The sequence below is a fragment of the Haliaeetus albicilla genome, chromosome 2 (assembly GCF_947461875.1).
Source record: "Haliaeetus albicilla chromosome 2, bHalAlb1.1, whole genome shotgun sequence".
In the NCBI taxonomy this organism is placed as follows: domain Eukaryota; kingdom Metazoa; phylum Chordata; class Aves; order Accipitriformes; family Accipitridae; genus Haliaeetus; species Haliaeetus albicilla.
In genome coordinates, this window is record NC_091484.1 from 1022485 (window position 1) to 1038326 (window position 15842).

General features: G+C 67.1%; 2 protein-coding genes across 2 annotated transcripts; one reads left to right on the top strand and one right to left on the bottom strand.

Annotated features, from left to right (window-relative positions):
* Window positions 1–425: 425 nt before the first annotated feature.
* On the bottom strand, window positions 426–2630 carry LOC138688096 (WAP four-disulfide core domain protein 2-like). The gene is made up of 4 exons (XM_069798707.1): window positions 2417–2630; window positions 2009–2143; window positions 724–876; window positions 426–627 (listed from the first exon to the last, which is right to left on the bottom strand). The coding sequence occupies exons 1-3, from the start codon at window positions 2502–2504 to the stop codon at window positions 725–727; spliced, it is 375 nt and encodes a 124-aa protein (XP_069654808.1). The 5' UTR covers window positions 2505–2630; the 3' UTR covers window positions 426–627; window position 724.
* A 5926-nt stretch (window positions 2631–8556) lies between these two features.
* LOC138688097 (WAP four-disulfide core domain protein 3-like) lies at window positions 8557–11284 on the top strand. The gene is made up of 5 exons (XM_069798721.1): window positions 8557–8752; window positions 9122–9262; window positions 9649–9789; window positions 9876–10268; window positions 11134–11284. Exons 1-5 carry the CDS (start codon window positions 8668–8670, stop codon window positions 11148–11150), a joined length of 777 nt encoding a protein of 258 aa, XP_069654822.1. The 5' UTR covers window positions 8557–8667; the 3' UTR covers window positions 11151–11284.
* Window positions 11285–15842: the final 4558 nt, after the last annotated feature.

Here is a 15842-nt window from a genome sequence, read left to right on the forward strand (position 1 = left end):
CATGTAATGGCACACACTGGCAGTGTCCCCGGCCATTGCAGAGCAGAGAGCAGCTCCGATCCAAGGGGACGTGGACATGGCTGCACCTCGATGGCCCCGCTCTGAGCGTGGCTGCGCAAAGGCAGAGGAGCCAGCATGCCGGGGCAGCCCGGGCTATGGGGCAGCCCAAGCCATGGGGCTGTGGGGCAGCCTGAGCCATGGGGCTGTGGGACAGCCCTGGGCAGGGGCACAGGCTGGGGACCCTCGGAGACACGGTGCAGCCAGTTGACGCTGGCGCTTGTCATGTGGAGCCCTTCTAGGCGGCCCTGGCACCAGCATGGGCGCCCAGCAGCAGCTGTGGTGGGCAGGATGCGGCCGGGAGCAGGCAGAGCGGCTTCCTGGCCGGGAGCGCGGTGGGACAGAGAGGCGGCCACGGGCATGGCAGGGAGAGGCTGCTTTATTGGTGAGAGTGCAGGGGGCTGCGGCGTGCCCCGAGCAGGGGACCCCGGGGAGGAAGCTGAGGCTGAAGGCTCTGAGCCGGGACCGTGGCCGGGCCGGTGGGGATGGTGCGGGGCCGGTGCTTGGGCATGCGGGACTCGCGTCGGGCAGCAGCTTCCCTGCGGCCAGGCTGGCAAGAGACGGCTGTGCCTGCAAAGGAAGGAGAGGGCCGTGAGCGGGATGGGCGTGCGAGTGCCGTGCCGCGGGTCCTGTGGGATCCCTGGGGTTGGCGGGTGCCCAGCTGACCTCAGTGGAGGGGCGTCACGCAGGAGACCTTGCCGCAGCCGTTCCTGCAGCACTTCTGGCTCCCGGAGCAGTTGGAGTCCGTCTTGCACTGGTTTGTGCAGACGCCCAGCATGGGGATCCCCGGACTGACGGGTGGGCAGGTGCCAGGCTTCTCTGCAAAGACAAAGGGACACGGCCTGAGACCTGCTGGCCCCGGCACGATGGGCAGGGCCAACTCTGCAGCTCCCGGAGCTGTGGGCATGGCCCTGGCCCCTGGCTGCCGCAGAGGATGGACCCCCATGCTGGCCAGCAGCTTCCCCACCCCACGGCTCTGTCTGTTGGTGCTCCTGTCAGCTTGACCTGATGGGAACACGTCAGGGAGGCCACGTGGCGTGGTGGTACTCCACGGTCCCTGTGCTCAGCCTCCCACTCAGGGGTGCGTGGCCGGCACAGGACGCGCAGCCACAGCACGCGGCCCCGACGGCAGTGTTGTCCCCGCTTTCCCCCACAGCTGCCGTGGACAGTCCCGGCTGTGCGCCCATGGTGCCTGGGCTCAGCCTGGGCCTCGGCAGGAGGTATGTGCCCCTCAGACAACCTGTGCTTTGGCTGTGCGGGGCCCCTGCCCTGCTGTCCCACTGCCTGCTGCTGCCTGCCACCGGTACTGGTCTCCCAGCTCTGTACCACGCTGTCCTCCACTGTGGCACAGCCAGGCCAGCTCTATCCTTGCAGGCAGCCATGGAGGTACCAGTGCCCCCGGTTCACATCCACATGTTTGCAGCTGGAGATCCCAACTCCTGTGCCCGTCTAGCGGGACTGCTCTCCGGCAGGACTGGCGCAGTGAGCGTACTCAGCCGGGTGGCTGTGGGGCCACATCCAGTGGCGGGGCTGGGGACGACGCCGTTGGCAGACTCTTCCCAGGCACGGGGTCGGGAGGCAGGTCAGTGCCCATGTCCCGGGCTGGTGGCCGCCCATGAGGCTGAGCGGGCAGCAAGGGCTGGGAGGAGGACCGGTGTGGGCCCCTGCCCTCTGCACTGGCCCCAGCGTCTTTCGGAGGCGTCTGCTCAACCCCCGTGTTGCCGGAGGGAAGAAGGGGTCAGCACAGCCCTGCAGGAGCACACCCCGACCCTGCCGGGATCCCCGCACAGCCCCCGATAACCGCGCTGCAGCCAGACGCCTAAAGGGCGCCCAGGCCCACGGCCGCTACCGCGTCCCGGAGCATCGGTGCCACCGGCTAGGACGAGCTGTCGGCTCACGGCAGCAGGGCCGGCTCCAGGCATCAGGGGCCAGGAGCAAGAGGGAGCGTTACCGTCGGGCTTCTGGCAGGCCTTGCCGCAGGCTGCCGGGCAGCACTTGAGGGTGCTTTCGCAGTCGCCATCGGACTGGCACCCCACCGTGCAGTTCACCGCTTCCGTCGCCGGGTCCGGGCACACGCCGGCTTTTGCTGCAAGGCAAAGGTGGAGGGCGTGGGTGGGTGCCGGGTCTGCCGGACCCACGGCGGGGCGAGGGCCGCTATCCCGAGGCGGGAGATGCTGCCGCCAGCCCCAGGGCTGGGTCGAGGGATGCTGCTGAGCCCGGCCGCGCCGGATGCCGGCTGGCTCTCGGCCGCGACCCCCACCCCAGCAGACCCCTGGGCCGGGAACGATGCCGGCCAGTTGCCTGGGGCGTGCCGTGCCGAGCCGAGCCGTGCCGTGCCGAGCCGTGCGCTCATACTCACTGGTGACATTCTGGGCGGATGCTGGAGGCAGCTCTGCCCAGAGAGCCAGGAGCCCCGCCAGGACGAGCACGCTGCGGGCCTTGGGCATGGTGCGGGAGCCGGCGCTGCGCCTGCGGGGCTGCCCGGCCGGCCTTTAAGCTCCTCTCCAGGTGGGGCCGGCGGGCGGCAGGGCTCGGCCTTCCGGGTGGTTCCCAAGGGCCGGGCAGGGCCAGGCTCCCCCTTCGCGCTTGCACAACCCGAGTATCAGGTATCTGCCGCTGCTGGCTGCCGACCAGGAAGGGGGAGCCTCGAGGAGACCGGGCGGCCACGCCGAAAACTTGCCTGGCAGGAACGGCAGCCAACCGCCGCCAGCCGCGGCCCCCGTGTGCCGCACGCTGGACCCCGTCTGGCCCCAGCCGCCGAGCCAGACGGGGCGCGGGCCGCTCGTGGCCCCAGGTGGGGCTCGGCCGCCGGAGGCCGCGGGGACGCGGCCGGTACCGCCGGCGGGAAGCATGGCAGGCGCGGGTGCGCCAGGGACATGGGGCGATCCGTCCCTGCCACCGTGGTCACGAGCTGGAGTGGAGCCCCCGGCTTGGGCCGCTGATGCCCAGAGGCCGGGATGAGCCGGCGGCACGGACGGGGGCTGCGGCTCGGCTGCTGCCGCCGCTCGCCCGGCTCCTGCTCCAGCCACTTGTTCTCCTCCAGCTTTCGCTCCTCGACTGAAGGGCCCTCCAGGCTGCCTGTGCCTCCGGGCATGCGCCCGCCCCGGAGTTCCCCCATGCCACAGGAGCTCCTTCTGCCCAGCCGCAGCCTTGTCCCACGGCCCCCGCCATCCTTGCAGACTCCAACAGCCCCAGGGATGCAGCCCGGACTGTCCGGCAACACCGGTTGGGCAAGTGGCTGGCGGGGTGCGAGCCACCGGCATGCTCTGGCTGCACGCCTTGTTCTCCGGGGCACGGCAGGGCTGGTGGCCGTAGGACCCCAGACCCCCTCGGCCTGGCGGCTGTCCGGGATACCCCTCCTACGGCACATGCGCAGCCCTCCGGTGGGCCAGGATGCTTCGCGGCTCCTGGCAGCGTCGAGCCAGAGTTTGTTTGGATAGGCCCATCTAGCCAAGCAGCCCAGATCACCTGGCGTGGCTGTCCTGCTCTCATCAGTGTTTGCCACTCTGCCAGTTCCCGTCTCCTCCACAGGGGCTATCAGTGGTGGCTTTAATTCCTCCAGGACTGCTGATGGAAGGGGAGTAGCTCAGCACTATGCCAGGGGGCCCCAAGGACCCCGGCCCCTTTGGCATGGCTCCTGGTTTCGGCTCAACGCCTTGGGCTGTTTGGCTGCTGTCACAACGCGGGTCCCTCCGTGCGGTGCCGGTGCTGCCTGGCTGGGGGGTACGGGCTGGACCCCTCTGCTGGGAGGCAATCTCAGAGCTTCCTGGCTCCCTGGGCCCCATCCTGGGCACGGTCACAGGCTGAGCCTCTCCTGCACGGGGAGGAGGGTGAGACCTATCCCGTCTCCGGTGATGTGCCCTCATCACTGGCAGAGGCTCCAGGGTCAGCCCCAGCTCTGGGCTGGAGCATCCCGCAGCCCCGCGTGGGCCAGGGCTGTGTGGGGCTGGGGACATGGTCCGTGCCCTGAGTCACGAGCCGGTGTCCGCTCTGCCGATGTCCGTCTCCAGGTAATTTAACCCCACAGTCAACAATGCGGCACGGAGCGGAGTGGCAGTAAATCAGTAACTGTTTGCCTTTGCCTGCGGTCCCCTCCCTGCCGCGGGTGTTTATGCAGGAACAGGAGCCGGCGCGGACAGCCCAGCCGCCTGCCCAGCTGCCACTCTGTGCTTCACCACCATGGGCAGCGGGACCTGATGTGTGGGGACAGGGGAAAGGCCTGGGGCGGTGGGGAGAGCAGCAGGGCAGTCCTTGTCTCTGCACCCTCTGGGCTGGGGTGCTCGGTGGCTGGGTGCCAGGGAGGCTGCCAGGACCTGGCCATGGTCAGGCTGGCTGGGATGCTCCCGCTCTGCCCGTTCGGCTGAGCCCCACTGGGGACAGCGCTTCAGGGGGCTGGGCTGGTGTTTCTAGCCTGGGGCTGACACTGGGACTCACTGAATAAAGGCGGCACTGAATAAAGGTGTTGCAGCCTGGTAGCCCTTGTGCCAGGGCTGGGGCACGGTGCTCTGGCGACCAGGGTGGGATGGGGTGGTAACGTGGCTGCTGCAAGTGTGAGCGTTGGCTGGGCAGTGTGAGCGCTGCCCTCCAGGATGGAGGTGAGGGACCCGTGCCGTCCCTGCCTGTGCTGTGCACCCAGAGCCCACCCAGACCCAGCAGCAGCTTTTTCCTGGAGCAGCAGCACTGCTGCCAGTCTGACGCTGCCCACCCAGAGGCATCGTCCCTGCTGCCAGGGCAGGGGCCACCCTGGTGTCCCACCATGACTGAGCTGCTGTTCCCATGCCGGTGCTGCCGGCAGTGCTTGCCTTTGAGGGTTATTGCCCTGGTCTGACACTGTAATTCCTCTGCCCCAGTGTGTGGGATGATGTCCTTGGTGCTGGTTGTGAGCAGCCGGAGCTGGGAGGCTGTGAGTGTGGATGCCAGCAGCCGGGCTACACTGGAGCAGCTGGATGGGAGCAGATGGGAGCCCAGAAATGGGCTCGTGGCAGGAGATGAGGGGGAAATCATGGAGGAAGGCGATAGCTGCAGGGAGCAGCATGGGTGCCAGCGGGCTTGCCCAAGGTTGTGCCTTGGCCCCAGCGTGCCCGACTGGCTGCTGAGCGGCCGATCCAGCTGGAGCTGACCCCAGCCAGCCGGAGCAGCTGGAGAGGGACTGAACGTGCTGGCGGCAGGGCCAGCGGCTCCAGCCCACTCAGTCAGCATCGCTTTCCGGAAGACAGAAATGCTTTGGCTCCCATCCCCACTGCGTGGCATTCGGGATGCTGCTGTCCCCACCATGGCTCTGCCAGGCGCTTCCTCAACAGAGGCTGAGGATGGCCGTGGGCAGCACGGGGGTCTGCCGGCACGGCCACGGGCAGCCCTCCCCATGCCAAGGCGCATCCTAGGGGAGGATCCTGGCTGAGGATGTGGGATCAGCAGCCCCGACCCCGATCCGAAAGGCTCTTCCCTGCAGCATTCCTGGGTGGCAATGGCCACCACTGCTGAGCCCGGTCACGCTGGCTGCACCCAAGCCCCGCGGGTGACTGCGGCTCCTTCATGGCAGCAGGGAAGGTGCCGGAGTCACGTCTCCCTGCCTGCTGAGGGAGGGCAGTCAATGATTAAAAGGGGAGCGTTGCTGGGCCAGGCGAGGTGCCCCTGGGTGGCTAGCTGGCCTCCCGCTGCTGGCCCTGAGCGGGGAAAGCAGGGGACCGTGATAGAGAGGGACACCCCTTCCTCTGGGAGATGTCAGGCCCTGCCAGTTGGCAGCTCAGGGTCCCCGCACTGTGTCCATGGGCTGATGCACAGGGAATTATCTGACCCCTTTGGGGCTCAGCCGTGCACCCGGCTGGCAGCCAAAGGCCGGTGCACCCCGCGGGCAGAAGGGCTCCCGCCACACTGCTGCGTCCTGCTGCTGCCGCCAAGCCCTCCCTGCCTGCCTGCGCTGCCTGCATGGCACAGACCTTGGCAGCCCCTCTCCTCACTGCAAAGCCGGAGCCTCACGGCTTGGTGGTGGTGCGTGGAGTGCCCTGGAGCCAGGGAAGCACCTGGCTCTGTGCTGGTGTGATTGGTCTTACCTGCTCATCCCATGCAGGACCCCCAGCCCAAGCCAGTCCCGCAACGCCCTGCAAGCCGGCGGGACGCGGCTGCCCTGTGCCCCCCCGAGCACTCACCCTTGCCCCCGGCAGCCGCGGTGGCTGGTTGCAGCTGGGCACACAGGGCGAGGATGCCCACGAGCAAAATGCTGGCAGTCTTCATGGTGCTCCCCACGGGTGCCAGATGGCCAGCGCGGGTTGATGGGGGTTTATATCCATGTGGGGCTGGGGAGGGGCCACCGCGCACATAACCTTTGGGTGCTGAAACTCTTGCTGTGTTTCACAGTTGTGCCCGAGGCAGCGACAGCCCCACGACATGTTATTGCCTGAGAAATCATTTACCACAGCCTCGTCCCAGCCCCAGAAGCCAGGCTGCAGCCAGGGTGGGGACGTCGGCACCCAACAGCACCCTCCCCGGGGGAAAGAGAGATGCGGCCACTGGCTGGGGCCACCCCCACGGCCACGGGGAGCCCAGAGGAAGGGGCTGGAGCTCTCCGGCTTGGGAAGGAGGGGACAGAGGGGACAGGGGGAAGGCTGGCACATCCAGAGTGGCCCAGAGGGTGGTGGCTGTCCTGGCAGCATGGCACAGGGGTGTTCTGGGACAGAGCATCTGGGGGGTCTATCCCCGGCCATGCCCACACTGGAGACCCGGTGCCTGCCTGCCCTGGTCCCAGCCTGGCACCCGCATCATGTTGTGCTTGCCCACGGAGCTGCAGGTGACAGCCGGCTGGGTCCCTGCGGGCGAGCGTGGCCTCGGGGGGAAGCAGAGCGTGGGAAGCCTGTGCGACGTGCCAGGCTGGGCGCACCCGCTGTCCCACGCCGCGCACCGAGCACCATTCCTCTGCGGGGACAAGTGGGCGGCTGGGTGCTGTCACGTTGGCTGGCTGCAGACATGTCCCAGCAGACGGGTGCTCTGGTGGGGTCAGCACCGGGGCTGCGTTTCACCTCGCCACGCACCGGGACCGGTGGGAGGCGGCCCTGGATGGGGTGGGGAAACCCAAGGTTAACGGTGCAGGGAGGTCACAGAGAGCTCCGCGCAGCCAAGCGTGCGAAGGGTGACCGTGCTGAGGGTGAGGATTGCTCCGTGCCCACGGGAACGCTGCGGTGCTGCCGCTGCCACACCTTGAGACTCCACCAAGCAGGACCTTTGCTCCCCATCCCACGCGGTGCGAGGGCATGGCAAGGCTGCACGCATCCCTGCCGGGGGGTCTGCACCGTGGCACCTCTCACTGCTGAACTGCAGCCATGCCGGCACAGCTCACTGTGCCCTGCTGAATGGCAAAGGGCACAAGCCGGTGCTGCCGGCAGGTTGGGCAGAGGCAGCCTGGCTTTCTGGGTGCAGGGGGGGGCTGGCAGGGCTGCAGCAAGGCACGGGGGGCAGCCCGTGGGCAGAGAGGGGCAGGACTTGGGTTTTTGAGGAGCTAGTGGAAGGGGCTCATCCTCTGCTGGTGCTGGAGATGGGGAGGAAGGCCTCAGGCAGGGTCCTGGTGTGCGGGGGGGACACGCCAGGGACGCTCGCTGCCTGGGGGTTTGTCGCAAGGCCAGCCTGGCTGGAAGCAGGCATCTTTGTGCTGAGGCTGACGTGACCTCTGCGGTCTCATAAAGGGTTTTACAGCTCAACGGTCATATTTCCCTGCTTGGAAATTCCTGTTTGCATCATCTCTGCTTCAAGTGGCCAAATGCACTTGTTGCTACAGAAACTCGGGGTCTGAAACAAAGGCAAACATCAGCAAGAAACCCGGGGGCTGTGAAAGCAGTCTTGTCCCCAGTTTATGTGCACGGGGACCCTCTAAGTGACATGTTTGCCCTGATGTGGCACATGCTGCAGTGCCATGGTGGTGATGTGGAAGTCACCAGCCTCTCTGGAGCAGCACCTTGTCCTTCAGCTGGCGCTGGCGGCTCCTTGCTCTGTGGGGCTTCGGCCTCGCGCTCTTCCTCCACAGGCTACCGCGCACCCATCGCGTGTTACGGCCCGTAGCCGCGTGCCCTCAGTGATGGCGTGTTCCGGTCCTGCTGGCACATGGTGGTGTGAAGCTTGGCGTGTCGTCCTGCCACCGTGCCCCAGCCATGGCGAACAGTCCCCATGGCCTGTGCGGCCCCCTCCCTTCCTGCAGCCCCCTTCCCTTCCTGCAGCCCCCTTCCCTTCCTGCAGCCCCCTTTCTCCCTGCTGCCCCCTCCGTGCCTGCAGCCCCCCCTTCCCCGCCTGCAGCCCCCTGCCCGCTGTGCCGCGCAGGTGCCGGGGCTGGGGCTGCGCTCTCCCCCGGTGCCCCCCCGCCCGCGGTGTCTGGCAGCTCCGGGGGCCGCGGGGGCCCGATCCCGGCGCAGCATCCCGGGTGGCAGCCGGCAGAGGAGGCTGTTGCTCCGTGGGAGCGGGCCGGGCCGGGGAGCGGGGCCGGGCTCCGCCGGGCTCCGGCGGCGCCGTCCCCGTCCCCGTCCCCGGAGGCGGGGACCGGCGCGGGGTTCTGCGCCGGCCCGGGCCGGGGCCGGGGCTCCCGGGCTGTACTTAAAAGCGGCCGCGGGCGGCTCGGGGGGCAGCGCCACGATGCCGGGGCTGCTCCTGCTCCTGCTGCTGGTCCCCCCGGGCCCCCCCGGCCACTGCCGGCCGGCCTCGGGGCTTCTCCTCCCAGGTGAGCCCCGGCCCGGGGTGCGCTCTGAGCTCGGCCCCGCTCCCCGCCACCGCCGCGGTGTCCCCGGTGTCCCCTCGCCCCCCCGGTGGGGGTCCGCTGGCGGGGGCGGGGGGGGGGGCACGGGCTCCGAGCTGGCCCGTCCCGCCGGGAACCTCCCGCCCGGCCCCGCGGTCCCCGCCTGCCGCAGAGCCCCCATCCGAGCGGCAGGGCTGGACCCCCCCACGGGAGCGGCGTGTCCCGTCCCCCCCGGGGCCGCCTCACCCGCCGGCAGGTCCCGAGGCGCTGGACGGCCCCCCCGGCGGGGGGTGGGGGTCCTGCCCAGGGTGGGGGGCCTGCCTTCGCACCCTAACCCCCTGCCCGCCCTCCTAGGGAAGCACGGCGAGTGCCCCCCGCCCAGCAGGATCCCCCCGCAGCCCTGCGACAGGTTCTGCTCCTCGGACGAGGACTGCCCGGGCAGCGAGCGCTGCTGCAGCACCGGCTGCGGACGGGAGTGCCGGCTCCCCACCGGAGGTGAGGGGGTCCCTGCCACCCCCCCCAGCTGCCCTGGACGAGCCCGTGCTCTGCCCTCCGAGATGGGGCGGGGGGGGGGACACGACACGGACTGCAGCCACCTCGGGGAGCGGGGCCTGCAGCCCTGCCAGCCCCCTGCCCTGTCCCAGGAATGCGCCGGGGCCGGGGTCTTCCAAGCACAGCCGCTGCCCGTGGGGTGCATCACCCGCAAGGGCCAGCATGGGTGGCCCCTGCACCCGATCCCCCCCACTCTCAGCCCCTCTGGTGTAGGGGGACAGGGGTGCCCGTTGCTCCCTGCCCGCAGGCCCCGGGGGTGGGCATCCCGGGGGTGGGCGGTGGGAACGGGCAGGGGCCGGCAGGGCTCTGACCCTGCTGGTCACCCCCAGCCAAGAGGGGCTTCTGTCCACGGCTGGACCCTAACCTGGTGAGCATCTGCCTGGTGGAGTGCGGCAGTGATAGCCAGTGCCAAGGCAGGGAGAAGTGCTGCAACATGGGCTGCCACATCCACTGCACGCAGCCGGTACCAGGTAAGGGCGGCTGGGGGGCTCGGTGGGAGAGGGGCCGTGGCTAGGACAGACCCCACGTGTGAGCTGGTCTCCTTTCCCACCTGCAGCCAAACCGGGAGTCTGCCCCAAGAGAAAGGTGCTGCAGACCTTCGCCCCCTGCAACAGCTCCTGCACTGATGACACCGACTGTCCTCGCCACGAGAAGTGCTGCTTCACAGGCTGTGGCCGCGGCTGCCTGCCTCCGGTCGGAGGTACCACGCTCCCGCTCCTGCCTGCTGGTTGGGACCACCGGCTGGGTCCTGCTGCCTCCAACGGCCCCGTGTCCTCGGGTAACATCTGTCACCTCCCGCCCGTGCCTGGCCCGTGCAGGGGACGCTTCCGTCACTACGCCTACAACCCTGCCACGGGGACCTGCCAGCCGTTCATCTACAGCGGCTGTGGGGGGAACCACAACAAGTTCAGGACGGTGGAGGAGTGCCAGCAGGTCTGCCAGCAACTGGGTGAGAGGAGGGGCTGGACTGGGTCAGACTGGGCTGCTCCTGCCCGGGCAGAGGTGAGGGCTGGGCAGGGGGTGGGAGTACAAAGCTGAGCTGCCTGCAGCTGGGCAGCTGGACCCAGAGGGTCTGCCGGCCTCCCCATGGAGTGAGAGCAGCCTCCCCACAGCAGGGAGAGCAGCAGCATCCTACATCACTCCAGCACACGGCGTCCCTGGGCCCCAGCAGGCGGCATGGTGGCCTCCGGGTGTTTATGCTGGGTGATTTCAACCAGCTCAGAGCTCCGTCCTGGGAGCTGGCATCGTCTTTGGTCAGAACCAGGCAACAGTGTTAGTAATCATAATTTTGCAGCCTGATTATCGAAGTAGGAAACCTGACCACCGAGGCACTCAGCCTGCATGGGCAGGGGGAAAAGCCTGCTCTTGCAATTTGCCTTCCCACATCCCTGTCGAAGGCATTTGGCACAGGGTGTGTGCTTGGGAGAGCAGGCGCTGGTGGAGCCGTGGTGGCCCCAGCGGGGTGTGGGGGGCGGCACTGTGTGGGCACTTGCCCGGTTGTGACACTCGTTTCCGAGTGGAGCCACAGGCGGTTGGGGCTGTTGGTGGTTGAACAGCCACTGCAGCTGCTCAGCTTCCCTGGCACGGCAGTTGTGTCTCCATGCAACACCGGAACCACGAGAGCTGCTCCCGGCTGTGCCACATCCCTGGGGGTGCGAGCCGGGGGGGCAGCCCGTGCCTGGGGTTGGGGGGCAGAAGCTGGGAGGGGGGTGAGTGCAGCAGCTGGTCCGGGGCCAGCTCTCCTCCCCAGCACCCTGCTGCCTCCCCCTGCCCTGCCTGCACCCCTATCCTCACCGTCCCCTTTTGTCCCCCAGGGAAAGCCAAGGAGTGACCCTGAGGAGGAGGCGGTAGCGGGGCCTGGGTCCCCCTGCAGGGCTGGCAGTGCGGGGGCCGGGGTCTGCGGCACTGCTGGCCGCCACGCTCTGCCCCATGCAATAAAGCTGCCAGGATGCCTGGCTTGCAGCAGCACAGCCTCCATCGTCTTGCCTGACCCGCACCTCCACGGCTCCACGTGCTCCCCAGTGCCTTCCCGCTTTCCTTCCCAGCCACGTCCATCTGCACTGGAACTGCGAGCCCAGACCCTGGCAAAGCCTGGGGACCCCATGGCCGGCATGTGGGGCGCAGGCTTGCTCATGGTGGCCAGTGGCCCCAGCCAGCCCCTCGGTCCAGGCTTTCAGCCCAGCCTCCCCCAGCAGGCAGCTGGTGCGGTGGCCCCGGCACTTCGTGCAGCTTCACGGAGCCGGGCAGCACCTTGGTGTGAAACATCCCTCCTGGATACGGCCGCTTCCCTGGTCCATGGGGGTCCTGTGGGCACAGCCCCTGGCACTGCCCTGGCCGAGCACCGGCATCCTCTCACTCCCAGCTTAGTCCCTGGGGAGAGCGTGGCCGGGGGGTGCAGGTCACGCCACTATTCCGGGGGTGGGATGGGGTACGGGTGCCCGTCCCAGTGCCAGCCTCTGCTCCTGCTGCCAGCTGGACTCTGGGCTGGGGCTGAGGGCTTGTGTCCTTCCCTGCTCGGTGCCATCCCGCAGCGCCAGCCAAGCCCGGTGCCTCTCCTGGGAGCTTCCACGTTCCCGCTGCCGTCCGGAGCTGGTCCTGGTCTCAGCGTGGGCAGCGGGCGCAGGGTGCAGCTGGGGCAGGTGCAGAAGCGGCTCCCATGGGGGTGGCACCGTCCCTGCCTGGCACCCCTGCCTGCACACTAGGGACCTGCAGGTCTTCCCCAGAAACACCTCCTGTCAGCACTGATATCATCTTATTAATTTGCTCGTTAATGAGAGCCCAGAGAGGGGAGTGGGCTGTGCATGAGTGCGCTGCCTGCAGATGCTGGGGATGTTCCCGGGAAGTCTGAGCAAGGGCACAGAGTGGCAGCCGCCGGGTGCGACGGAGTGGCTGCAGGACAGCCCTCGCTCCGGGCATCGCTCCGGGCATCACCGGGGAGCTGGTGCCAAACTGATGGGTGATGCCCAGCTGCTCTGGCAGTGCCTCAGTGCCCCCGATCCCCCGGGGACAGGTCTGGGGAGCTGAGGCTGGGGGACCCGAGTGCCTCAAAGGCAGCGTTCGCTCAGGGGGAGCGGGTTTTTGTGTCAAACCAGCAGCAGCCGGACGGTGCCGTGCACGCTCCCTCCCCACGTGCTGCTGGCTGTGGCCGCTGGCGAGCTCTGCAGGCAGAGACAGAGAGGAACTTGAAACAGAAAAGATGAAAACCTCCTGAAAGTGCCAATTTATTATTCAGCTCCCTCCACACCTGCTCCCGCTCGGCCCCGAGCCGGCGCCGCGGCTGCTGCCGGCTGCCGAGATGAAAGTCCCCGTGTGAGGCAGGCGGGGGGGATGACACCCTATTACCAGCAGCCCACCCCAGCACCCTGTCCCCAGCACCCCGTCCCCGGAGTCGGTGGGGGCTGCGACCGCTGCACGAGGAGCTCAGGCAGGGCTGCAGCGTGTGGCCCCAGGGCTGTCCCCCAGCTCAGGGCGAGGAGGGTGCCCAGCCCCCCCCCCCCCAGCCCCTTGTCGGGCTGTCCCCCACGATCCAGCTCTTGGGAGTTAACGGCACCGGCTGCCTGAACACAGCACAGAGGCTGCTGCTCCATACCAGCTCTAATAGCTCCTATCCATAACCGCCGGCCGCTGGGTGCGGTGAGACCGAGATGGAGGCACGGGGGGGGGCCAGGGCTGGGATGGCGACGGCTGCCTGCGGCAGGCGGCAGCCCCAGCCCTGTGCCACGCGGCGCAGCCCGGCCGGCGGCACGGCCATGCATGGCGCGCCGGCTGGCGGCGCGGGGAAGGCGGCCTCCCAAAATGGGGTTTTTATTACAGCCATACATCACCGCGGCGGCCTGATGCGGGCAGACGGCGGTGATTTTTCTTCATGGTTTACAGACAAATGAGGGGAAGGAAAATTGATGTGAACTTTGCTATAGTGAGAGGTCGGGTGCGGGTAGGGAGCTGGTTACGGATGAGCTGGGGGCTGCTGGGGCCACCTGCCCCCAGGCCCCTCCCGGCCCCCTTCTCCAGGCTGGATGGATGGGAGCACCGGCAGCGGTGGGACCGGGAGCATCACGCCCGGTGTGGGGACCATGCCGCTGCTCCGTGTCACTGGAGGAGGGGAGGGCTCTGGCTTCCCCAGCTCCCATCACCCGCAGCATGGCCCTGAGCAGGCGGCTGCGCCTGTCCCTTGTCGGAGGGATGCTCGGCCGCTCGGGGGGGGGAGGACCACGTGGGCAGGGTTATTAATTCCAGCAGATATTCATTAGCACTGCAAACGTGGTTTGGATGTGCAGCATCGGGTGGGCTTCTGTCACCGGCTTCTGGTGAGATCTCGACTGCTTTCACCACAATTAAAGTTGCCTCCAAACACCACGGTCCTGCCCAATATAAGATAACAGTTAATACCCTCAAATAGCAACTATCAGCTTCTCCATAAGGCCCATAAATATTAATACAATTCTAATTAGTTCCTTTAAATACATTGCCTAAATTAAGCATTTCCTCGGCTATAAATCAGTGCCGGTTTGGCACCCTGCTCACACGCGTTAAGCAGATCATGAGCTCTCCCCGCCTGCCCCACGGCCAGTCCCTGCCTGCCAGGAGACAGGGCCCATGGCAGCCTGGGGCTGTGCTGTGCCGTGCCGTGCCGTGCCGTGCTACGTGAGGGCTGGTGGTGCCCAGCCGGTGGTGCTCCCGCTTCGGGAGTTTCAAGCTTCGGGGTGGGGAAAGGCAGGTAGGTAGGTTTTGGGGCTGGAGCAGCCACAAGCCGTCCCATGCCGGGAGGGGTGCTGGTGTCCACCATCAGTGATTTCCCGCTGTCTGATCCCGCATCCCAAAGAGCGTAGCTGGTGCTGCCGGCGGGATCTTGTCAAGAGACTGCAAGAGCACAGTTTGAAAGCGCCTGATAAAACCTCACAGTCACAGATATAAAAATAAACCAACCATTAGATTCAAAAGAGGAAAGGGAGCCCAGGCTTCACTGAACAAGCAGAAAGTGCCCTGCGACCTTAATCAGGAGTAATATTGTTAATACATTTTTCCCCAGGTGCACCCAGATTTGCATTCCCAGCAATTTGCACAATAATGAGGCGAGATGACCATGCCTCGCCCTGGCAGCAATCACCTCCAAATCGATGGCGCTGTGCCGGCAAGCTCGTCCGAAAGCTCGTCTGCTCCAGCTGCAGCGGTGCCGCGTGTCCCCAGCACTGCTCTGCCCCCGCTGCCCTGGCACACCTGCAGCCCCCGGGAAGGGCCGGCCGCCGCGGGGGGCGGCGCGGCTGCAGGGACCTGCTGGAGGGTGCTGGGGGCGGCCGGTGCGTGCGGGAGCCATGTGCCCAGGTGAGCCCACCGCCGCCTCCGTGGAGCCTGGCTGGGTGTTTCTGCCCCGTGCCAGCCTCTCCTGGCCTTCATCCCCAGCTGAGTCATCCTCCTCCTCCTCCTGGGACATGGCAGCAGTGGCCGTCCTGCTCAGAGCTCTCCCCTGAGCTGGAGGAGACGGGATCCCTTCAAAGGTGCTTGTGTGTGCCATGCATGGGGGGGGTGAGTGTGCACGGGGGTGAGCATGTGCACGGGGGGGCAGGCACAGGGGTGAGCGTGCATGGGGGTGAGCATGCACGCAGGGACGTGCACGGGGTGAGCGAGCGCGGGGTGAGGGCACAGGCTGCAGGTCTGAGTGAGGGGGACGCGGCGTGCATCCTCCCTGCGCTCTGGCATTGGTGGTACTGGAAAAGAGCAAATACCAAACTCATTTGCTTGAGCAGAAATTAATACGGTGTGAAGCCTGTAGTGGGTGATTTAAGAAGTGCATTTAAAATCTCAACACAAATAGATTTTTTTATAAGGTCAGGAGAAAGATTAAATGCTACAGACAAGCACAGCACTTGCCATTTCCAGCATCGCTTTTACCATAAATATTTTGGGCTGGCGCCGTGTCCCTGCACTGCCCACGTGGGTCAAAGCCCGCTTGCTGTGGCACAGCGAGAGCTGCTCCAGGCACGGCATGGTGCTGGGGGAGCAGTGATGTCCCCAGGGAGGGCATGACGTCTCGCCGTCCTCTTCCTCACGCTGGCAGCCCCGATCTCCGCCGGCATGTGGGAGCAGCCAGCAATGCGTCGTGGCCGTGGAGAGAGGAGAGGAGGTGTATGGGGCCACGCTGCCGGCGGCACTGGAGGGAGCAGCCGCGGCCGCCCCGGCCCAGGCAGGATCTGGCCCCAGAACCTCTCTGGTGCTGCCGCCAGCCTGCAAAGGTGCCGGTGGTGCAGGAGGAGGCGGGGGGGGAGTCGCGCAGCCCAAGCTGTGGTGCCAGCCTGGTGGGGCGTGCGCCCACTGCCAGCTCCCAGCTCCCCCTCCCATGGCCCGGCAGGGACCAGGATTGATGACAAGAGGTTTGAAAGGCTCCAAATGTGGAGGTTATATCGCTGAGCCACCCCCATCCATCATGAGACGTTCATTATTAAGTAACACCCTGCACGCCGGGCTGATTTCACACCTTATCTGAACCCAGCAGCTGTGCCCTAAATCCTGAGCACTGCGACTGTCT